This window comes from Gouania willdenowi, chromosome 8 (assembly GCF_900634775.1).
Source record: "Gouania willdenowi chromosome 8, fGouWil2.1, whole genome shotgun sequence".
In the NCBI taxonomy this organism is placed as follows: Eukaryota; Metazoa; Chordata; class Actinopteri; order Blenniiformes; family Gobiesocidae; genus Gouania; species Gouania willdenowi.
In genome coordinates this window covers 33651910-33676311 of record NC_041051.1, presented here as the reverse complement: position 1 = coordinate 33676311, position 24402 = coordinate 33651910, and the positions used below count along the sequence as shown (strand labels likewise).

General features: G+C 40.5%; 3 protein-coding genes across 7 annotated transcripts; 1 reads left to right on the top strand and 2 right to left on the bottom strand.

Moving 5' to 3' along the window:
* Window positions 1–235: 235 nt before the first annotated feature.
* eif1 (eukaryotic translation initiation factor 1) lies at window positions 236–3263 on the bottom strand. The gene is made up of 4 exons (XM_028454869.1): window positions 3049–3263; window positions 961–1124; window positions 656–757; window positions 236–581 (listed from the first exon to the last, which is right to left on the bottom strand). Exons 1-4 carry the CDS (start codon window positions 3077–3079, stop codon window positions 537–539), a joined length of 342 nt encoding a protein of 113 aa, XP_028310670.1. The 5' UTR covers window positions 3080–3263; the 3' UTR covers window positions 236–536.
* Window positions 3264–8065: 4802 nt separating this feature from the next.
* On the bottom strand, window positions 8066–16828 carry mfsd11 (major facilitator superfamily domain containing 11). Of its 5 annotated transcripts, none has more exons than XM_028455804.1 (15): window positions 16681–16828; window positions 16073–16217; window positions 15369–15424; window positions 14900–15007; window positions 14376–14455; window positions 14202–14298; window positions 14051–14109; window positions 13698–13854; window positions 13408–13451; window positions 13275–13340; window positions 12950–13075; window positions 12519–12693; window positions 12279–12414; window positions 8348–8527; window positions 8066–8317 (listed from the first exon to the last, which is right to left on the bottom strand). In XM_028455804.1, exons 2-14 carry the CDS (start codon window positions 16166–16168, stop codon window positions 8369–8371), a joined length of 1359 nt encoding a protein of 452 aa, XP_028311605.1. In that variant the 5' UTR covers window positions 16169–16217; window positions 16681–16828; the 3' UTR covers window positions 8066–8317; window positions 8348–8368. The 5 variants fall into 5 exon arrangements, 4 of the variants coding, with proteins under 4 accessions (XP_028311605.1, XP_028311604.1, XP_028311602.1 ...); XM_028455803.1 differs by having other exon boundaries at window positions 8066–8323; window positions 8354–8527; XM_028455801.1 differs by having other exon boundaries at window positions 8066–8527.
* Window positions 16829–18102: 1274 nt separating this feature from the next.
* LOC114468310 (serine/arginine-rich splicing factor 2-like) lies at window positions 18103–22340 on the top strand. Its single transcript, XM_028455128.1, has 3 exons — window positions 18103–18675; window positions 20864–21142; window positions 21861–22340. Exons 1-2 carry the CDS (start codon window positions 18269–18271, stop codon window positions 21132–21134), a joined length of 678 nt encoding a protein of 225 aa, XP_028310929.1. The 5' UTR covers window positions 18103–18268; the 3' UTR covers window positions 21135–21142; window positions 21861–22340.
* Window positions 22341–24402: the final 2062 nt, after the last annotated feature.

Sequence of the window (24402 nt, the reverse complement as noted above, 5' to 3'; positions counted from 1 at the left end):
AAATGTTTAGTGGCACTTGAGTAGCGCTCACTGACCAATTAGGGCATGAGAACAAAAGACACACCCACACAGTCGTCAGCTGCAGGACTTTTATTGAACCAAAGCAGCGACCGCTCTTCAAACGCCTTAAAGCGACGTAACGTTCAGCGTCAACCCTGAGCTCACGTCGTCCAATCACAGCAGAGGACGCCTTTTTGAGGTAAACTTTAGACTCGGGGACAAAACTCCACTGCAGTAGACGGAGACTCATTTTTATTGAAGTACAAAACAAAAAGTTACATGAAACGGTGCCTCGTCTGCGGCACGAGCTAAAAAGAAAAGATTAAAAAGGGGGGGGAGATGAGGGGGAAGAGGCGGAGTCATCACCGCGCCACCCTGATGGAGCTTCTCAGAGAGAGCGCCCCCTGGTGTCGGAGGGCGACAGTGTTACAGAGTCCTGTGTTTGTCTGATAGGAGCAGAGGGGCTGCATGGTGTGTGTGTGTGTGTGTGTGGGGAGGGGGGGAGGTTCTTCAGGAGAGGAGGGGCCACTGCTGCTCTAAAAGCCGTGAACTTTCAGCTGCTCCTCTTTGGCCAAATCGATCTGTGGACAAACAGAAGCAGTTTTAAAACAATTGATTGGGGGGGAGCTGAAAAAAAAAAGGTAATGAGACTCACGTCGATGAGGAACTGGCAGATATTCTTGCGCTGGTCTCCCTGCAGCTGGATCACTTCACCATACTCTGGGTGCTCGATCACTGTCCCATTGCAGGCAAACTTCTATTGGAACATAAAACAAACATTTGAAAATTTAAATTAAACACTGGATCAGGTTTTCACACGATGCCATCAGAAAATGACAGGAAAATCTCAAATTTTTACTGAAAACGTTATGGAAACAGCTGAGAATCCATTACATAACCGTTTTTACAACAATATCAAAAACCAGGTGGCATCGGACCACGCTGATCATAAAGACGGACCTTCTTGAAGGCCTTGACTAGCTTCTTCTTGTCATAATCAGCAGCGATGCCCTGGACAGTGGTGAGGGTCTTCCTGCCGTTCCGCTGTTGGATTCTTATGTGGATGTAGTCCTCTGTCCCGGCTGGGAGGCGGTCATCACCCTTACTTGCATCAGCAAAGGGGTCTGAAGGAAAACACAAAACACTAAGAAACTTCAGGTTGACTTTTTACCCACTCTAATATGAACAATTTTTGTAGCTTTTAAAATCCCATTTCACCACCATTTTGGTCACTTTTAAACCATTTTATTTCTGATTAAATATATATATATATATATATATATATCTTTAACACCTAAATATTGTGTAACACTATTCCAAGCTGCTATAATTTCATTGTACAACTTTGTAAAATGACAATAAAAATGCTTTCAAGAAACAAATTTTTTAACAATTTCAGTTAATTTTGTGCATATTTTTACAATTTTTCCTGCAAATACACCAAATTTTCCATTTTAACCTATTTCTACGTCAAATGTTGGCACAGTCACTTTTAACCTCTTTTCATGTTTTTTTTTTTCTTACAAGTTATAAGTAAGTAATCTTTATTTATAGAGCACTTTTCACAGTAAAAACCACATTCACCATTATTTGCCAGTTTAAACTATTTTAAAATTGACACTTTGAACCCTTTTTACCACCGTTTCTCTAATTTGCAACTTTTACCCAAATTCTGAGGTTTTTAAAATCCCACTTCACCACTTTTTCCACCATTTTTGGTCACTTTGAACCCATTTTATTTCTGATTAAAACAAAATCTTTCATCTTTAAGATGAATATAATAAAAACTTGGATATTATTCAGATGAATAAAATGTGGTTATCACAGCTTCATAGAACAATGGACCACCATTTTGCTGACATAGATGACCCTGTCCCCATATGACTAATCTATCAGTAACGGTCTTAGTTCGGTCTTTAATTTGCATTAGCTAAACTACGCTAGAGTGATTGGCTTTAAGAAAATCCAAACCATTAAACCAACAAATGAAGAATGAAAGTGTCGCGCAAACACTGTGGTCAGCGTACAAACACGATCCAACGGTTGAGACAGAAACAACGCACGCCGTGATGAAGCTGCTCTTCATCATTAACAACACATACTTTTTAAATCACTCAGTTTTAAGCCTGTACATTATTATTTAGTGAAACATTTCATATTGTGCATCGTTTCAATTTAGCTGATATATCATTTGAAGAATTATCATGTCTTGACTTCAGTGAGGTCCGCAGTGTAATACGTAACAGAATTAATATTTGACTCTGGTTTACTAATTTTGGCCAATCTTGAAGCTCGTGTTTCAATACATGCCAACTGAAGGTCTGACAGATGCTTTAATGACAAAACAAGTGTGAGAGGTAATCTAAAATTTTACCAACCTTGTCTATAAATTCAACCACTTTTATTTACTACTTTGAATCAGGATAATATTTTGATTAGTCTGATCATTGAAATAATCCAAGTTATGACAAAGTGTCCCACAGTTAAAAGTTGATCCTACATCATTAACGTGTAAAATCACACATATACACTGAGTTATGACACAACTCTTTAACCAAGTCATCACTAGAAAGAAAATACAACTCAGGATTAGAATTACAGATGTTGACCTACAGGTAATATATCCATTAATGTGGATATTTATGATAATGAGATTACATTAAAACTGACCGTAATTTTAAATAAACATTGCTGACTCGACTGACTTTAAAATGTGTTCAATGACTCAGCATCTTCTCAGAGGCCTAAGATGATCCGCGGCCTGGAGTAGCTCACTGATCCGCTCAGCTCGAACGCGCTCACAGCTGAAGAAAAGGCTAACGCGTTAGCACGCTAAAGGCCTAATGGCGGCCGGTTTTATTTTAACGGTAAAACGGCTTGGCAACCACATCAGGAGGTTGGAAAAGACAGACTAACACACGTTGTACAAGTGAATGAATATAAAACGTCCTAAAAGTTATAATATCGACTAAATTGGAGTACGGACCAAAAAGGGAGGTTGCCAGATTAGCACGTTAGCCTTGCCCTTCCCCCCACACCAACACTCACCAAAAGATTTGAGGTTCTGGATACCGGACATACGATAAGATTTGGTTTCCTTTCGGACGGTAACTTGGTTAACGCGCGGTTCTTCGGCTGTCTTGGACTGTTTGAGCAGATGTTCGGTTCGGTGGCGGTGAACGGGACTAGGGCTTTGATCAGCAGCAGGCACAAAATGGAAGCTTCCTGACGGGGCGATCCGACAAAACAGGCTTTATAGCTCCGCCCCGTGAGGGACGTAAGCACGTTGTGACGTAAGGGCGGGAGGCCGCAGGGAGCCGCGCCCCGTACTTTTGGTATGACGTCACCACAAGGGAATATTTTTGAGTGGCTATCTGTACGGTTGCAATATACCGATATTTTGTTATTTTGTCCGTACGCAGCACCCCTATTTATAACCCAAAGTACGTGGTCTTCGGTAACCGTACAAATAGACAATTTCCATATTTTTCTTGTCATTCGTTTTTTCGTTTTTACTTCATTGTATTTAATCGTGATATTTAAAGTTTAAATAGTTTCAAATTCTCCTTTTCATTCCTATATCACAATAATACTAACAAGCAGAGGTGGCAAAAGCACTAGTCTTTAGTACTCAAGTAAAAGTATAGATACTTGAATAAAAAAATGACTCTGGTAAAAGTATTGAAGTTGCTCCCTTACTGGAGAAAAAGTAAATGCTACTAAATGTAATTAAGTGCAAAAGTAAAACAAAATAATAAATAAAACAGGGTTTTTAAACCAGCAAATTCCACATCTTTTATTTTTCTAAGAACTTGTAGAAAACTGACACAATCTGTGACCTTTGAACACCTGGAGACTTTAGTAGTCATTATAGATAACGTTTGTCAATAAAATGTTCAACAAAACCCAGAGCAGCTTTCAATATAACATTTGTAGAAAACTGGTACGTGGAAATAAAATTAAATATGTTACCCTTTATTATAGTTTATAAATAAAATGTGTCAAACTTCTCCACCTGTTTGGCGGTTTGCGTCTTCTACGTCGTAACATCATCTTTTGAAGGTCTTAAAAGTAACGAGTTAATTTTTAAAATGTAAGGAGCAAAAGTAAGAAGACGCCAAAAAAATTAATACTCAAGTAAAGAACTGATACCAGAAAAATCTACTAAAGTACAGTAAAGTATTTGTACTTTGAGTAATCATATCATTGGTAAATAAAATATTATTCCTTTTAAGCTTTTCTGTCTTTTAAAAACATTTTACATAAAACAAATGCAAACACAACAAACCTGTTTAAAATGTTTTAGTATATATAACATTTCAAATTAGTCTAAAAGTTAATATGAAATGTGTATTACAAATTCACACATACAATAAAAACTGAATTTTACATTTACATCCTAGTTTTATTTATTTTTTTATTTTAAGAATCAGTTGGACTGCTTCCTTTTCTTTGGAATAAAAATATCAGAATCAGAATCATCTTTATTCACCAAGTGTATGTTGTACACACGAGGAATTTGACTCGGTCAACTGTGCTCTCTCCAATAGTGAAACATTCAATAATAAACAATCAACTAGAAAAGATGATAATAAGTATAAATATAAACAGTAGTTAGACTAGAATGTGCAAACTCGATAAAATAACAAGAAAAAAATAATAATAATAAAAATAATAATAGAATTAAAAAAAAATAAAATTAAAAAAAAATAATAATAAAATTAAATAAAATTAAAAAAAATAAAATAAAATAAAAAAAATAAAATAAATAAGATAAAAAGAAGGAAAATAATAGAAAAGAAAGATAATAATAAAATATAATAATAATAAAAGGAAAATAGTGCAGTAGAGCATTGATAAGTAGTGCAGGAGAACATTTAAATTAAAGGTATGTCTATGAACATTCTCAGTGACAGGTTGATCCAGGGTTGTTATGTTTGGTTCCAGGGTTTTTTCACAGAAACAGAAACAGGTCTGACACTCTTTGACTGTTTAGTGTTGATCACAGTGACAGCCTGGGGGAACAAACTGTTTTTATGGCTGGTTGTTTTGGCGTACAGTGATCTGTAGCGTCTGCCAGAGGGGAGGAGTTTAAACAGATTGTGTGCAGGGTGGGAGGGGTCTGCAGTGATGCTACCTGCCCGTTTCCTGACCCTGGACAGGTATAAGTCTTGGATGGAGGGCAGATCAACACCAATGATCTTTTCTACAGTCCTAATTATCCTTTGTAGTCTGTGTCTGTCTAGTTTGGTTGTAGATCCAAACCAGACAGTGATGGAGGTGTACAGAACAGACTGAATGATGGAGGTGTAGAACATGATCAGCAGCTCCTGGGGCAGGTTGAACTTCCTCTGCTGATACAGGAAGAACATCCTCTGCTGTGCCTTTTTCCTGGTTGTGTCTATGTGGGAGGTCCACTTCAGGTCCTGTGAGATTGTGGATCCCAGGAACCTGAAGGAGTCCACGGTAGCCAATTCCCTATTTAAAATGGTAAGGGGGGGGAGTGGGGGGGATTTCTTCTGAAGTCCACTGTCATCTCCACAGTCTTGAACGAGTTCAGTTCCAGAGGGTTCTGACTGCACCAGAGAGCCAGCTGTTCCACCTCCCGTCTGAAGGCAGACTCGTCCCCGTCCCTGATGAGACCGATGACGGTGGTGTCGTCTGCAAACTTCAGGAGTTTCACAGAGGGGTCCCCTCAGGTGCAGTCATTGGTGTAGAGGGAGAATAGAAGTGGGGAGAGAACACACCCCTGGGGGGCGCCAGTGCTGAGTGACCGGGTGCTGGATGTGATGCTTCCCAGCCTTACTTGCTGCTTCCTGTCAGTCAGGAAGTTGGTGATCCACTGACAGGTGGAGGCCGGCACTGTGAGCTGGGTGAGTTTCTGGTGAAGGATGTCCGGGATGATGGTGTTGAATGCAGAGCTGAAATCCACAAACAGGATCCTAGCGTAGGTCCCTGGGCAGTCGAGGTGGTGCAGGATGTAGTTCAGTCCAATGTTGACTGTATCCTCTACTGACCTGTTTGCCCGATAGGCAAACTGCAGAGGGTCCAGCAGGGGTCCTGTGATCTTCTTCAGGTGGCTCAGAACCAGCCTCTCAAAGGACTTCATGACTACAGACGTCAGAGCAATGGGTCGATAGTCATTAAGTCCTGTGATGGCAGGTTTCTTGGGGACTGGGATGATGCTGGAACTTTTGAAGCAGGAAGGTACTTCACACAGCTCCAGTGATGTGTTGAAGGTCCGTGTGAAGATGGGTGCCAGCTGCTCAGCACAGGCTTTCAGGCAGGAGGGAGATACTCCGTCTGGTCCTGGAGCCTTTTTGATCTTTTGACTCTTGAAAAGCTGGCACACATCTCTTTCATTGATCTTCAGGGTAGGTGGGGGGACAGAGGGTGAGGTAGGGGGAGCAGGAAGGGCAGAGTCCAGGTGATGGGCTGATGCTAATGAGCTGGGGGGTGGGTGTGAAAACCTGCAGTAGAAGCTGTTCAGGTCTCTAGCTAGTCTTTTGTTACCAGTGGGGTGGGGGGAGGGTTTCCTGTAGTTGGTAACTTCATGCAGGCTTTTCCACACTGCAGAAGGATCTTTGTTTGAGAAGCTTTGTTTTAGCTTCTCAGTGTAGCACCTCTTGGCTACTTTGATCTCCCTAGATAGTGTGTACTTGGCCTGCCTGAACAGGTCCCTGTCCCCACTCCTGTAGGCTTCCTCCTTAGCCTGACGTAGCATCCTAAGTTGAGGTGTGAACCAGGGTTTGTTGTTGTTGTATGTGCAGAAAGTCTTGGTCTGCACACACATGTCCTCACAGAAGCTGATGTAAGATGTCACAGTGTCAGTCAGTTCATCTAGGTTGTCTGATGCAGCTTCAAAAACACTCCAATCAGTGCAGTCAAAGCAGTCCTGTAACTCCTGCTTTGACTCCTCTGTCCATTTCTTTACAGTCCTTACTACAGGTTTAGCAGATTTAAACTTCTGCCTGTAGGTCAGGATGAGGTGAATCAGACAGTGATCAGAGAGCCCCAAAGCTGCACGGGGAACAGAGTGATATGAATCCTTTATTACAGTGTAGCAGTGGTCCAGTGTGTTAGCCCCCCTGGTGGGACACTTTATATGTTGTCTGTATTTAGGGAGTTCGTGGTTTAGATTTGCTCTGTTAAAATCCCCGAGAATGATAAGCAAAGAGTCTGGATGTTGTTTCTCCACGTCTGCTATCTGGTCAGCCAGGTGCTGTAACGCCTCTGTTACACAAGCCTGAGGTGGGATGTAAACACCGGCCATGACAAACGAGAAGAACTCCCGTGGAGAATAGAACGGTTTGCAGTTTATAAAAAAACTCTCCAGATTAGGGCTACACGTCTGCTTCAACACTGTGACATCTGTACACTAACCTTGGTTAATGTAAAAGCATATTCCACCTCCCCTCGTCTTCCCACAGAGCTCTTTTACGCGGTCCGCTCTGAGGAGCTGAAAGTCCGGTAGATGTAGAGAGCTGTCCGGGATGAGTTCACTGAGCCAGGTTTCAGTAAAACACAGGGCGGCGGATCTGCAAAAGTCCGAGTTTCTGGTGTTTAGAAGCAGCAGTTCATCCATTTTATTTGCCAGTGAGCGGACATTCACCAGGTGAATGGATGGAAGCGCAGTGCGTAATCACCACCGCCTCAGATTGACAAGCGCGCCTGCTCGTTTACCCCGTCTGCGTCTGCGGCGTCTCCTGCAAATTCCATAGAGAGCTGCTGCTCCTCCGGTGAGAATCTCCGCATAACTTTCTGGTTCAATGAGAACCGGTGAAAAAAGATCAGCAGAGGACTGTCCAACTTGTAATAGTTCTTCTCTGGTGAAAGAGACCAGAGAAGGGGAGCAAGAAACTACAAAAATAAAGAAAAACACAACAACTACGACAGAGCGCAGTACCGAGGCGACCATCCGCGGTGCCATCTTCAGTGTTAACTTTTTTTTTTAACATTTGTTACTCAAAGATCACAAAACACTCAAATGAATGTAAAAACAGAAACTTTTAATACATTTAAAGCGGATTCTCAGCTCATATCTTTGGATTCTTAAAAACAAAGATGAAGGAAACTGGGTTTTTATTGATGATTAAAAAAAACAAAACAATTTTCAACATTTGGGTGAAAGTTTACGGCAGAATTCCTTCATCGTTCCCTTTGTGTTTCTATTTACATTCAAACTGACCAAGTGTAAACAATAAACAGTAAATCCCTATTTAATAATGTCACCCTGCTCTGTGATTGGTCAGTTTATGTCATCCTGCCCTGTGATTGGTCAGTTTATGTCATCCTGCCCTGTGATTGGTCAGTTTATGTCATCCTGCCCTGTGATTGGTCAGTTTATGTCATCCTGCCCTGTGATTGGTCAGATGCTGCTGTAGTCCGTCTCCCTCAGGGACTGGGCCTTCCACTCAGCCAGGAAGAAGGTGAGCGTTCCAAGGATGCCGCTGATGATGAGGATGAGCAGCTGCCAGTGAAGCAGCAGGAAGTTACTGTAGAAGAAAGCCAGCGCCGCCATGATGGACTGCACGGGAAACAGGTCGGTGTTATTTATAACATCAGCATGAATATTAACCAATTCCAAAGTAAAGCAAAGCAGCAAACGGTTCCCTTCTTCTGGAGCATTTTGGGGTTAAGGGTCTTTCTCAGGAACCCTTAGTGACAGGCATGAGATCAAATTAATAAAGAACACAAATAGGTATTTATGCATACATACATGTGTATAAGCACAGGGTTCCCTCGGATCCTTAAAAAGTCTTAAAAGGCATTAAATTCATGAATCTAAAAATAAGGCCTTAATTGTCATTAAAATTTCTTAAATAAATGTTCCAAAAGTCTTTAATTTTAACACATAAGTGTGATTTTATGATTGTAAATTAAATGGTAACATTTGTTTTTTAAAAAACTAGTACAGTCCCCATCAGAGGTTATTTATATTGACATTAGCAGGAGTTCCACAGTGTGGCTGGGAAAATGAATATTTATTTTTTTAAATTATTTTGGTAGCCAGAGAATCACCAAAATTTAATCAGCTGTTCCTTGACCCATTATCAACATTTCCTGAAAATTTCATCAAAATCCGTTCATAAATTTTCAAGTTATGTACAGACAGCGTTGCACTGCATCAGCTTAGCATTAGCATAGAATAGAACACTGATGATGAAATCACTGTTGATGACATTATCAGTGTTCTAAAACAATGGTTTTCCACAGTGTGGATTGGTCATTTCAAATTGGTTTTAAACTGGTTTTGAAATGATTCCATAATAACAAAGCACACACTCGGAGCATTTGGAAGCCATTGCCAAAGTTTCAGATCGATCAGACGCTGGAGATATTCGCTCCACGGACACACAGACTTTTCTTGAACATTAGAACATTGGTCCTCTACAGTGATGTTGTCATCCCTATTTTACAATGTTGGTATCCAATCACTGGAAAGCCCACCCCCACGCCCTCTCAGCTCTGTCCGAATTACTCCAAAATAACGGATGCACACACCCAGGGTATGCGCATGCCGTTGACAAAGTTTCAGGTCAATCAGACACTGCGCCGGGGAGATATTCGCTCCCCAAACACACACACAGACGTTCCTTGCTTTTATAGATAGATGTATAAACATGGGAAAATGTAAATTTAACAAAAATTGCCTGTCCAACAAAGATTTTTCTTAACAGCTTTTATGTTTTGTATTTTTGTTGTTTTAAAGATTTCTGGCATTTTTTGTAGTCATCTTGTGTTTTTGTAGTGATTTAGATTTTTTTTGTTTTTGTGTATTTATAGTTTTATACTGTCATTTTGTGTATTTTTGTGTGTTTACGTTGGGGGCTGCCAGTTGCACGTCTGCACTAGACACAAGACTGTAGTAATATCTACCATTTTAAGATCATCTTTCTGCAGAGTGTCAAGGGGAAGGTCTTCTTCAGCAGTGTAGCAAAGAGGCAGCTAGCTAACTTTCTCTCTAGTAACAGCCACATAGACTAATCAGTGCAAAAGAGTGCAGAGGAGGGAAGGAAGACAAGTTCTTGAGGGCCTTGATCTGCCCTTTTTCACAACCTTCTAAGCTACATTCAAAAGTGGTTCCCTGATCTCGAAATTCTTGGTGGAAGATGGTTCGTCCATAAGTTTCAAGAACACACAGGACTACAGTAACCGTTCATTTGGCACTTTTGATAAAACCAGTCAAACCAAGCCTTGCCCAGTGAATCTCTTCATATGTCAAAGAACATTGGCACTACTAGAGTTTCCAATTTTCCATGATCACAGAAAATGAATGAAAATGCCTAATTCACATCAGAAAAGGAAAAAGCAATCACACTATATGATATTGAAATGTTTTTGGACAATATCACATGCTATTTTTCCCCTGGTGACTGAATGTCTAACCAGTCGAGCAAACAGATGAATATGTCAGATTTAGCTCATAAACTTGTTGAAAGTCGTACGCAACATAATCACATGTCTGTGCGACATTTTGTGCAAAACCTGAGGCGTTATGAGATGATGGTGCTATGGGAGGACTGATAGAGACAGGCACATGAATGGGACGAGACCAAATACAAAGATATCGTCTTGAACTGCTGAGAGCGGACGCTGAGACACGTGTGCTTTAAAGAGAACCGTTCACTCCACAAAGCCCTCAGTGTACCTGGGAATACAGGAGCATAGTGACGAGTAGCTGAAAAAGCCTCTAGATCAGGGATGCCATGGTTACGGCCCATGGGCTGGCCCCGGCCGATTGTACTTCACATCCGGCCAGTGGTTGATATGGGAGAGCATTATTATTATTATTATTATTATTAATCTAATGTTTTATTTTTTTTGTGTCCACCAGCACACAAAATGTGAAATAAACCCATCCAGTCATTTGTTATTATAACAGAGATAAATCAGTGTTGCCAGATCAGATGGACAATTTCCAGCCTAATCACATCTTAGAACAGCCCAAACATGAACCACAAAGCTAGCAACACTGTGTTTGTGACACAATGTGACACAGCGGTTCTGACTATCACCATGAAAGGATTATTCCTGTAATCTCTACATGAGATGATGACAATAAAGAAACGTAGCAGCTCTGGTAAGTGTTTGAAGCTGCTGACTCAGCTGCTTTTGCTGTCGAAGCTGCTGTTGCTGCACGACGCACACACTTCATCAGTGTTTTTCTGACTCACAATCACAATATCCACTTAAATATCCATGTGTTTTACTGTAATGTGCAGTTTTCTGGCTGAAAACAACAAGTGTGTGAATAGCAAAAGAAAGTCGCTACTGATCAACTGTTGTGTGGAGTCATCGTCTATAGACACGCCCACTCACACAGCCCGGTTTTAGAATTGGTCAGAAAGCCACTTTTCAGAGTCTTAAACTCCAGAAAACAGGCAGGTTTGGGAAAATAAAGCTGAAATACTGTGTTGTTGGGGTTCTTAGAACAAATGGAGATGATGGTGAAAAATAGCAGAAAATGGACCTTTAATTTAGGTGGAATCCATCAGTTGGTGTGTTGTTGCTGACTCAGCTACAGCTGAGCTAAGCTGGTGAAAGTTAAAAGTCTGACTTCAACGAGTAAAATGTATCTGAAGAAGGTTTGTCTCCTCATTTATCATAATCTTGTGTGATATGGGTGGGAGGGAATAAAAGGGGTGGGGTTGACTGATGTAGGCTGTACAGTAGGATAGTGCCATAGACATGGGTGTGTGGAAATGTGGGTGGGGTTTACTGGTGATGACTGGCAAAGTGATCGTACCATCTGTTATTGAGCCAATGTCATGTTTTAAGATAGGGTCATATTTGTTGGATGATTACTTTCTGTGACTCGTTTAGGCCTACTGGGCCTGGCCTTCTTTTAATTGGTGGTGCCAATGTAATTTATTTTTAATGTGTAAGCCTTCATGAATAATTTCAAGCAGCATATCCATGTGTTGAGTCAGTGTTTGGTCTTTCAGGCCCAAAGTGTATTTCAGCTCCCCGAGGTCTCACTTGAAAAACATCTGGTTCCCTGACCAATTTCACCCTGGCACCCCTGCTCTAGATGGCTCTGGATCTAGAACTGAAATCCATGTGGACAAGTTTAGAGTCACGTTCTGATCAACTGCGGCTGGGTCGTTGTGGGGAGTTTTTGATGTTGTAAGATAAAAAACACTAAACAATGAAGAGTTCAGCTGCATCCATAAAACTATTAAAAAAATGTTCATCTGTGTGCATTTAATGTGAATATAGATGAATACATGCTTTAAAGAAGTGCCTGTGGTAGACTGGTAAAGTGAAATGCTGACCTGGATGAACTTGAAGACGGCAAAGGCTGGAGCACTTTTGTCCCGAAACAGAAAGCCCACGATGCTGAGCAGCTGCGTGTTGTAGCAGCTGTCACCAAAACCCAACAGGAAGCTGCAGAGCAGGGCTACACCTACACTGAAAGGACATGCACATCACTTCCTGTTACCCGGAGATCAGCTTTTACCAATTTCAACAATGACAAAATGAGTTGCAATTATATATAATAATATAATAATAACCTGGGGGTGATGAAGGCCTCCCGGTTGGTTCCGGCCTCCGGGGCCAGAGGGGCGTCACTCGCAATGTTGAGGAAAACCAGGTAAAATGCCACAAAGTGCGTTACCAGCCCCAGAAGAACCACTGGATTTCTGCCAAAGCGATTGTTCTTGTTCAGCAACCCGAAGATGCCCCCTCCTGCACAGACAGAGAATTATTATTAATTAATTAACATCATGATCATCACTCCAGGAGAGAAAGTACAAGCAAGATACATGAGAAAGAAAGACTAAGAAACTAGAAAACCATCTCTGGTTTATTTTATAACAATGTTGCAGCAAACTAAAGGTCAGTCAAATGATCAGGGGGCGCGGCTTTGATATCAGCCCAACCAATAGAGTTAAACTGACTTTACGGGCCGGTCATTATCGGGCTTCGGTGCCCAAACTCTCACCTAAAATCTCTCCAATGCCGATGCAGATGCCGGAGATCCCGATCAAACTTTTGGCATCTTCGCCGAAACGAGTCATTGCTCCAATACACGTCCCGTAGACGCCGCTGTAGAAGGTGAGCTCCAGGCCTGAAGGACACGAGAAACATCAAGATGATACGTTGGTTAAAAGACACCAAAGCAGGACAAAGGCTGCTGTGTTTTACACTTTAGTTTCTCAGTGGGTTAGGGTTAGTCTAACTCAGTGTTCTTGGTTCTGGTTCCTCTCTTTGGTTATTGTCCTGGTTCTTGGTACCTCACAGAACTCATAGCTCTGAAATGAACTCACCTGTGTAACCGATGGAGAAGCTAAGCAGCAGCATTTCTTTGGTCACCGACACTTTGCAGGCCTGGACTGTGAAAGACAAACATCAGCAGGTCCTGAAGTCTGACCGTGAACAGAAAGATCATCACAAACTCACCAAAAGCATCCACAGCCTGCGAGCCCAGACTGGATGGAGTCGAGCTGCAAGAAAACACACACAAAGGTGACCTGTGACCCCAAAAGACTACACCACCCTCCATACAGTTATGTGACCATGTGCACATAAACAGTTTCAATGGGACGCTCAAAGGGAGCCTGACTTCTCCATGATTGCCAATGCAGTTTATGTGGAATAGTCTCTGAATCTGGAATGTCGAGGCGCGTACTTGTACTCCTTCCAGACCTCTGGACTCTTCCCTAAAATGTGTATTTATTGGTTTTCCTCACCTGTCCGAGGAGTCCTCTATTTGCTCAGCATGAATCAGAGACTCCGTCACCTCTGAAGAAGACATGTCTGGGTCGGGTTTCCGAATGAGGAAGAAGAGGAAGCAGCCAACTAAGCTGATGACAGTGAGTGAGATGAAAACCGTCTGTCGGTCCTTATCTGAGACACACATACACACAAAACTTTTTTTTTTTTTTTTTTACCTTGTCTGCACATGCTGTTGAAGGTTAACACTACAAGAAGTGCAATCTTTTAACAGCAATGCATATTTTATTATTGCAATTAAATAAATGAATTACACACAAAACTAAAACACACACCAACACACACAGAGAGATGATGGAAACATTCAGACCTGTGATGTGCTCGTGTCCGTGCCAGGCACAGTAAATGTAGAGATTCCCAAAGAACAAGCTGTAGAGGACAAGAAGGAAAACACAGAGACGTTTTGAGTCATTTCTCTCTGAAACTGCTGCTCCAGCCCTAATGTGATGGATTGTTTTTACCTAAACTGCAGCAGAGCCCAGAATATTCCACTGTTTCTGCCGATTGTGTGGTTGTCAGAGTTGATGGCGAGCACGTTTCCCTGAGCCGTCCACAGCACTGAAACACAAACGCACAAGTGATGGCATCTCCAGAGCATCTCTGGGGAAAAAAGGTGTCCTAGGACCTTTCCTGACCTGCAGCTCCGACTCCAACCAGCACCGACGCCGTGTAGAAGCTCCATGTGTACGGGTGGATGAACATGGCGATGTAGGCGCTGAGAAAACCACGGGAAACAGAAGACGTTGAGGACAGGACTGCACGTAGTGGGAAACTCTTCCCACATCACCAAGGACACTTGCTGACAACCCCCCCCTCCAGGTCCTGTAAACCCTTGACGGCCCACCGCGTGGAAACTTGTTGCCACCCTTGATTCTTGACACCTCCTGCTTGAACGCTGCCGCCTTCCCACAAACCTTTCCCTCATTAAGGACACTTGCCCACAACTTACCACAAAGACACTTGTCCACCATTACACATCAAGAACTCCTGCCCCCGACCAGTAGAATCTTGAACCATCTCCCTCTTGAACCTCCCTGTAGAAACCTTGCCGCCTTTCTTCTACGAATCCTTTCATACCCCTCAATCTGTGTGTGTGCTATGCGTGGCGCAGCAGGTGTGTAGGTGCGATTCCGGATGCAGGTGTGTGATGAGGTCTCACCTGTAAAGCAGTCCGCTGAAGAACATGGAGAACTGAGGTCCGATGACGGCGACCACGGAGGGAGCCACGAGGTTTGACGCAGAGAAGACTCCATAAATGATGGACATGCTGTGATACAGGACACGAGTCAGTGTGAGTGTGTGTGTGTTTTAGGGTTGTCCCAATACAACAATGACTTATTTTGTAGTGTGGAATGTTAGAAAAGGCTTGATCATGTGATCAAACAGAGGATGAGAAAAACTGACTCATTTATTATTAACCAATTGATTACATAAATTTTAACCTTCAACATAATATCTACAGTATTCTACAATTGAATAAAATAAATAAAAAATCAATTGCAAAAAAATAATATTAAAAATATAAATAAATCGGAAAATCCGTAAACTTGAATCCAATATCTGTTTATCGTTTTCAGGCTAATATCGGATCGGGACACCCCTAGTGTATTTACCTTGTGTGTATTTACCTTGTGTATCCACTGCCATTGAACTCGGTACTGTTGAAGCTCTTGATCACCGTTTGCTGGAACAGAGTAGTTTGTTGGAAGTACTTACGTAGTTGCTTTCTTCAAGAGAAACTAAATCCTAAAACCACTTCTTTCTACAGAACACAAATATATATATATATATATATATATGTTATAAAGTTGTGTTGTTGATTGATCTTGCTATTTTAATTTGTTGTATTTAGTTGTAAAATGTCAGAGTTACTGCTCTCTATGGTTGAAACCAGAATATAACAATTTAATTTTACTATTGGCTGAGAACAAGATCATGTGACATCACTGGACAATCATGCATCACAAACAAGCACTGTTGGCTCCGCCCCCTCCTGTGGACTCTACAATCTGCGTGACTAGGGTGGACTGAGAGAATTGTGAATAGTCAGCTTAGCATCGATGGTTCTTTAGAGATCTTATAATAGAGAGTGGGCGTGTCTTAACTGCTCCAGGAGCCCCGCCCATAATCAAGGCATTTTTTTAATTCCCCCCTAGTGGCAGGTCAGACAAAACCTCAGGGTGTAGTTACACTTTAAATATTTAAGGTAACTACGAATGTGTTTTATAATGAAGTAACAACATTCTAAAGTAAGGTTAGAACGTGCACATTTTTTATGAAGTATGGTTACGTAAGCGCGTGCACAAAATGTGAAGTCACATCCAGATGTTACCTCGATGTTTCCACATGTTTGGAACGCTGTGAACATGAACATAAAGCCCAAGCCGAGGACGATGATGTTGAAGAGCTTCTTCTGTTCTGGAGTCATTTTGAGTTTTCAGGGTTTTTTCCTCAAGAAATGAATAAGAAAAGCTTGTCTATGGAAACACAAAAAATACAAATCAGTCATGTCCGAGAACAAGGAACAACATCCAATTAAAAATCTGTGGTTTTTAGGGACACACAGGAAGTGTACGTTTGAAGTGTGAATGTACAAAAAACAGTAACTTAATAATAATAATTATTTAAACCCTGTTTTAATCACGTAAATTACGTTGAATTGCCTAGTGTATGAAATGCTGCGATGCCCAGATACAATTATGCCTTTTATTTGACTTGTGTAAAGAATTTAATATTATTATTTCCCACTAAAATGAATTTGATTCTAGTTACCATTACTTTTTTTTAAATACAAAAGTAATAACAAAAACTTTCTAATATTCTGACTAAAGTTAAACATTAGCGGCCTATCTTTTGATTGAGAAACTATAATGTGAAGTTTATCAACACAAACGTCACATTCTAACAAAGTCGTTCGTATTTTAAATGAAATGTACCTACAGTCGGTGTGTGACGGTCGCTCTCAGGCCGCTCTCCTCCACATGCTCCCGGTACCGGCTCCGGTCGATCGGTCAACTATAAAAACAAGAACTCCAGGAAGTATAAAGGTGGTCATGTGAACGATCAGCTGACAACGCACCATGGTGACGTCACACAGGGCGGAATCTGTTTTTTGCGCGTCATTCTGCGGGTTTTTCTGTTGTGTATTTATTTTTATTCTTTTTGCCATCCATAAAGTCAGAAAAATGATTATTCTTTGAATCTGTGATAACCACATTTATTTATTCATCTGAATAATATCCACTGTTATCCAGGAACGTTTGTTATTATTATTATTATTATTATTATTATTATTATTATTATTATTATTATTATTATTATTATCGTCATCTTGAAGATGGAAATCCTGGTTTTAATCACAAAAATGGGTTCAAAGTGACCAAAAATTATGGAAAAAGGTGATGAAATTCGATTTTAAAAACCACAGAAATTGGTTAAAAGTTGCAAATTAAAGTGGATAAAAACAGAGAGAAAAAGTAATAAAAAGGGTTCAAAGTGTCAATATTGGAACAATTAGTACAAACTGGTAAATATTGGGCATGACTAATGGTGAATCCTGAAATATGGTGAAAAGAGGTTAAAAGTGACAATAATGGGTCATTATATGTGACAATAGGTGTAAAAGTGGTGGAAAGGGTTTATAAGTGCTGAACATGTCTGGGATGTGGAAAAATATGGAGAATAATATAGCAGTGATGCAGCAAAAATATGGCAAGAAAATGTGATGAAAATAAGTTAAAATATGGCGAGTTTGTGTGGTCGCAGAAAAAAAGGATAAAATAAGCAAAATTTGGCTTTAATTGTTCAGAAAATATCATTATTTTCTTGAAGGCATCTGGCAACCCTCTCCCTGTGTCTCGCGACCCCCGATGGAGTCCTGACCCCAAGGTTGAGAACAGCTGATCGAGAGAAACTTGAAATGGACAGACAGGCACACAGACAGATAAACAGACATGCCTGACTAAATCAACCAGTGAGTAAAAGCATTAAAACTAAAAAGAAACATTATCAAGTTAAACATTTAAAACTAATAAAACATCATGAGATCAATGATCAACAAACAGTCATTCGGTCATTCTGCTGAAAAACGACATTATGAAATAAAACGGCAATTGTGGAAATAGATATTTAAGAATAATAAAACGTATTTCATAATAATATAACTTTATTTAACAATTTAATGGCCACATTATCTATTTGTCTGTTATTGATCAAAATGGTATTTATTTCAAAATGTTGTTTTTATTTATTTAATTATGACTCTTTTGGGCTTCCATAGTTAGCTGTTAGCTGTTGTTAGATTTAGTTGTGAGGGGTTATGTGGGGGTTCTTCCAGCAGGGGGCGCCGCTCAGCAGCTCTGACTGGAGTTTCCTCTGAAACTAGAGAACTTCCGTTTCCGGCCTGTGGAGCGCACGGTTCGGCCCGCTTTCCTCGGTGTTTTCGGTGTAATCGGTGAGTGCTCGGCTCGGATAAGTCGTTCGGTGCTCGTACCCGCTGCTCGGCCCGCTCCGCCCTCTCTGACCGACCATGAGTTACGGAAGGCCGCCGCCGGACGTGGACCACATGACGTCCCTGAAAGTGGACAACCTGACGTACCGGACATCACCGGAGACTCTCCGCCATGTGTTCGAGAAGTACGGCCGGGTGGGGGACGTCTACATCCCCAGGGACCGCTTCTCCAAGGAGAGCCGCGGCTTCGCCTTCGTCCGCTTCCACGACAAGCGGGACGCGGAGGACGCCATGGACGCCATGGACGGAGCTCTGCTGGACGGACGGGAGCTCCGCGTCCAGATGGCCCGCTACGGACGACCCCCGGACTCCTACTACGGAGGCGGTGGAGGAGGAGGAGGAGGTGGGGGAGGAGGTGGAGGACGAAGAGGCGGCGGAGGGCCCCGGGGCTACGGCGGAGGAGGAGGAGGACGGAGGAGCCGCAGGTAACAAGAGTCCGTTCAAAAAAAGAGGGTTTTTAGAATAATTCACGGTCCGTTCATCAGGGAACGTTCGTCAGATCAACGGTAAAAACTGTACGATTAACTTTACTGTTGGGTGTAAATTATGTGCTTCTGAAATGGGGGTGCGTGTACCTCTAGGGGTACACAATGGCACTACAGGTAATTGAGAGAGTGGAAAGTTGACAAATGAAAGCATTAAAATATTATGTAATATTTATTCTTTATTTATAAATAACAATCATTATATTGATGATGAATAAATTACGTGTTTCTCAAACTGGGGTAGGGCTGCACGATTCTTTACAAAATGATCATTATGAGTATTTTTAATCAATAATGTAATCATGATTATAATCAGTTATTTATCATATTTGGAAAAATAAACTGTTTTTATTATACTACTTTTAAACAAACAATATGTGTGCAGGTTACAGTGCAATATGAAGCTTTGAATAAGAATTATAATAAATACAAATTGTAAAAATGTACCTAATTTACCAAAGGATAACTGAATAAACACTATTAGCGCTCAGAGCATGTATTATAAGTTTAAATACTGCAGAAAATCAGGTTTCTTTAATCACTGCAACAAAAAATGTGATCATGATTAAAATTTGATTAATTGTGCAGCCCTAGTGGTACATGTGCATGGCACTACGTAGGGGGTACTGGAGAGAAAAATGGTGGAAAATTAAAAAATGAGAGAATTAAAAATATGGGGTTTTATGTTAATTTTTAGTGAAAGATTATAATCATTATAATAATGATGGAAAATAAGAAATACAAGGGGTGCGGAGGGAGATGACCGGAAATGATAAAAACCATATAAATAATTCTGATCATGAGGCACTAAATACAATTTCATTTAACTTATTTACTAGGGATGTAACGATTCACTGAACTCCCGATACGATTCGATTCACGATACTGGGTTCATGATTTTGGGGGGGAAAATACTAGACTATTTTTCATTGTCAAAAGAATCCCTTGATAAACTATTCAAAACAATGCAATTTAACTAAAAATAAATCTTGAATGAAATAAATAAAGGAATAATACAAATGAAGAAGAAGCTTATTTAAATTCTGGTTCTATAGTAAACAATGCAAAACTGCATAATAGTTATTTTTCTTTTTAAAAGTGCAACTGAAAATGTATTTTGTGTCTTAACAATTACACTTAAAAAAAAAAAAAAAAGTAATTTTACTGTATTTAGGTCAGATATTTGTTTGAACCAGCAGAGGGCGCTGGTAACCCAGTGGTCGGTTGGCATGCAGATATTTTGCAGTGAAGAAGAGATGCTATGCTAGCAGACAGAGCTAATAGAAAAACGTGACTTTTACAGATATTCACGTAATATTACAGATATTCCTTTGGTGCTAAAGGGGTAATGAATCATTTATGAATATGTTTAAGAGTAGAAGGTGGCCAGAAAAAAGTATTAGCAGATTTCGCTCGCCGCCAACACTTCTGGGTAGCGCCCTCTGCTGGTTAAAAAAAGTACTGCGATTCAATTTTCACAGCATCGATGTGAATCGTTATACCTATGAATCGATTTTTAACTGCCTTACGATTAATCGTTACATCACTATTATTTACTGAATAATATTCTTTAAAATGTAGTTAATAGTTATTTTTCACAGTATTGTTAGTAAAATGGGTTAGGGTAACCCTAAGACGTTAAACCACTAATGTAAATGATGTTTACACTGGGTCATAGATATAGACAACAGTCTGTTTTATAAAGCTCTATTTTTAGAGGAATTAAACGTATCAGCAGAAGTTAGCTTAATAATAGTAATTTATTCATCAACAACTGTAGTATTAAACGTATTGTTTGAGACGAGTCCATTTTATAAAAAAAGTTCTAAAATTCGATTGTGAGTTTTAACAATAGTGAAATTATATAAAAAGTCATCACTGGAAGGTTAGATCTATTTTGCAGTGATGTGTAATAATAATATATGGAAAACAGAACTTAGATAAAATAAATGAATAGTTGTGGTTCCTTCTCATTATGTCTGATTCTTAGAGGAATCTGTAACATATGTAATATTGTTTTAAAGTAGAGAACTTATTTTCTCGCTGTGCGACGTATGAAGTATTTTCTTGTACCAGACCTCAGTTCAAAAAGACCCTGGTCTCACATGGTTCTTGGTTCTGTTTCCAGCTTCAGTCCGAGACGTCGGAGACGCAGCCGCTCTCGGAGCCGCTCTCGCTCCCGAAGCCGCTCCCGCTACAGCCGCTCCAGATCCAGGTCTTACTCCAGATCCAAGTCCCGTTCCCCCAAGAACAAGAAGACCAAGGCCCCGTCCCGTTCCAGATCCAGGTCCAAGTCCAGGTCCAGATCCAGAAGCCCCACCCCGGCCTCCAAACAAGGGTCCCGATCCAAATCCAAGAGCCCGCCAAAGTCTGCAGTGGAAAATGGAGACTCCCCATAGAGCCGCAGGTCACGCCAAAATAAGAGCCTAAAACATTTAATTACCTTTTATAAACAGGACTACTTTACAGTTTTAGAGCCTGTGTTCCTCCATCTTGAAATCACATGATTGATGATGTCACACATCTCCACTGCCTGTAAACATCCATTGTTTTCTATTGGAGTGAAACATTCAACCTGATTTATAAATTATTTGGTACATTTTTAGATCATTTCGTAGATTTTTAGATTATTTAGTAGATTTTTCGGTCACAATAACAACTTAAATGTAAACCTCTTTAGTTTACTGGAAAAAAACAAAAACAGTTGTGACCACAGGGGGCGACAGTTCCAGCTCTGAGGTTTGGTAGTAAACAATGAAGCAGAGAAGAAGAGCTCTCCTAAGGGACCTTTACTCTCCCTTAAACAGTGCGCTGACACGCTCTGGTGGCTGAAGTTAAAGACACACAAACCCTGAGGATAGAAGGACTTTTGGGTGGGAGTCCTTCAACAGTCTGATTTTCTTTCTAACTTCAGCCACCAGAGCGTGTCAGCACACTGTTTAAGAGAGAGTAAAGGTCCCTTAGGAGAGCTCTTCTTCTCATTGTCAACTACCAAACCTACTTCCTGTTTTATTTACATGATGTTTACCTGTTTTCTCTGACACAGTGGGAGGGTTCTGATTGGCTGTTTGTTGCCCCTTGCTGGTCCATACTAACTCGCCCCTCTCTCTCTCTCTGTTCTGCAGTCTCCTTTGAGGAAGCAGTTCCAGGCCTCGGATCACGTCCGCTCCCTCCTGAAAGTAGTTTTTTTTTGTTTTGATTTAGTTTTTTTATCGGTGCCTTTTCTGCTTCGACTTCAGAGCGTTGGTTTTTTAGTTTCTGCATCATGGAACTACTTTAACTGTCTCTACCCCCACCCCCCCACCCCCCCCCAATGAATGAACTGTAGAATGTGTGAGTGTGTCCGTCCTCGCTCTGTGGCTCCTCCCCCTACTTGTGTTAACTTAGCAGTGAGACGGACACACGAGCAGCAGAAACTGATCAGTGGGTGTTTTTACGTTGGAGCCGCTCCTCGGTTCTCCTCCCTCTTCTTTTTTACTGGCTCAGGCCTGAAGGCCGCGCCGAGGCCTCTTTGTCTTTTAGTTGTGTAGTTGTGGACGGTGTGTGTGTCCTTCACGCAGTGGAAGAATGTGCTTTTGAATAAAGATTTGGTGTTTTTTCTTCAACACGTCTGCACTCGTCTGTTATTTCTGCTCTCACAGCACGGCTTTAAAAAAACTACGTCAGGAGCTACACAGAAACATTTCAGTTTATTTTTAAACATTATAGATTTTTTTTTTTTTTTTTAAATGAGCAAAACATCAGAAATAAATGAATAAAAAGGCCTAAATTCAGTGTTAATGTTGGACACGACACAGGAAAGAGTTTAAACGAGCCTCTAAACACAAATCATGTAGAACATAAGTTAAGGACGACATGGGGCAATAAAGTTTAGGAAACACTTCCATGTCAAAATGTTTCTATTTTTGAGGATTGTGTTCACGGGTTAGACCAATTCACTTCTGATTTAAGCTCCTTTTGTAGGAACACAGAGAAGCTCAGTCATCTGCTGGTATGAGATGGTGAAAACACTTTTAGACAAAAGAGAAGAAGATGATTATGATGACCTCACACTGGGATATTTAATGAAGTGGTAGAATGCAGGCCACAAAAGAAAGAACTCGCGTTTCTTTCTTAAATTACTCAACAAAATTTTTTTACATTATCAGTTTTTCTCGATTTATAAGACACTTAGTTCCATTCACTGCACACAGGCACCAACTGACTACACGCATTTCTCAAAAACAGGACACAATTCATGGTTTTCACACATTTTCCAAAACTGGACACATTTTTTGCTCATTTGAACACACTTTTCACTCTTAACACACATTTTTAAAAAAGCGAACACGGAGACTATGTTGTACTGTAAATGGAAATGGACTTGATTTATATAGAGCTTTATCACCACTGAAACAGTCTCAAAGCTTTACATATCAGCTCATTCACTCTCACATTCACACACCAGTGGGACAGGACTGACATGCAAGGCACTAGTCGACCACTGGGAGCAACTTAGGGTTCAGTGTCTTGCCCAAGGACACTTCGACACATAGTCAGGTACAGGGATCGAACCCCCAACCTCTCGATCAGAAGACGACCCTCTACCACCTGAGCCACGGTCGCCCACAGTATTGTACTGTGTACAATACAGCACTCTAGTGTAAGATTATTTTTATTTAATAAAGCACAGTCAGGCACTGCAACAGTCCCCTCTGATTCATTAATAGGATGCATTTGTGTTTACTGTAGGTTGTCATTTTTGAGGACTATCATTTTTTTTATACTTCATGTGAACACAGTGAGAGACAGTGTTTAATATTTAGCAGTGCAGTGTGCTATTTTTGGTCTGTGTACTAATTTTGAAAACAAAGTTTAAATTTTGACAATAAAGTGACTCAAGTGTGCAGTGCTCTGTGAATTGTGTCCTAGTAAAGAAAAGAGGGTGCAGTGTTTCGGGATGTGTGCTATTTTTCAGGAACAGTGTCTTATCAATCGAGAAAATCTGTAAGTGACGATCTTGCAGGGACTGATGTCACTTAGTGCTTGTCGATTTCTTTCCTTCCTGCCTATCTGTGGCCCACTTGAGTTAAACTCATTCAGTATTTGGCCCCTAAACTAAAATATGTTTGACACCCTTATTTTCTCTTCTGAAACATAGAAAACCTATGTTTGGGTCTTCAGTAAACTACTTAGCATATGTCTCAGCTCCCTTTAATGTGATCAGCTTAGAGCTAGAGCTTAGAGCTATGAACATAGACTGTTCACATCACTAATTGTTAGTCACTGATATGCATTGGTTCTAAGCTCACACTCTGGAAATATGAAAATATACTTTTCTTTTTACTATTTTTATTGGCCCATAAATGCATGTGGGAATGTGAAAAAAATCTGTTTGAATTTATAGTATAAAGATTACTCTTTATTGGGATATAAAAATATTTTCCTTCACGCAACTTCTTCATTTTTATTTCGAAATAATTAGTAAAAATGTTAGAGTTTTTTGAGACCGAAGTGCGTGGAATTTATCAAGACTAAGAATAAGGAAGTAAAGTTTTGATCTTTGTAAGAATGTTGTGATCGACTTCAATAAAAACTACATTTAAAGATGAAAGTGTCACACACACACACACACACACACACACACACACACACACACAGGTTTTTTTGTAGCTGAAACCAAACGAG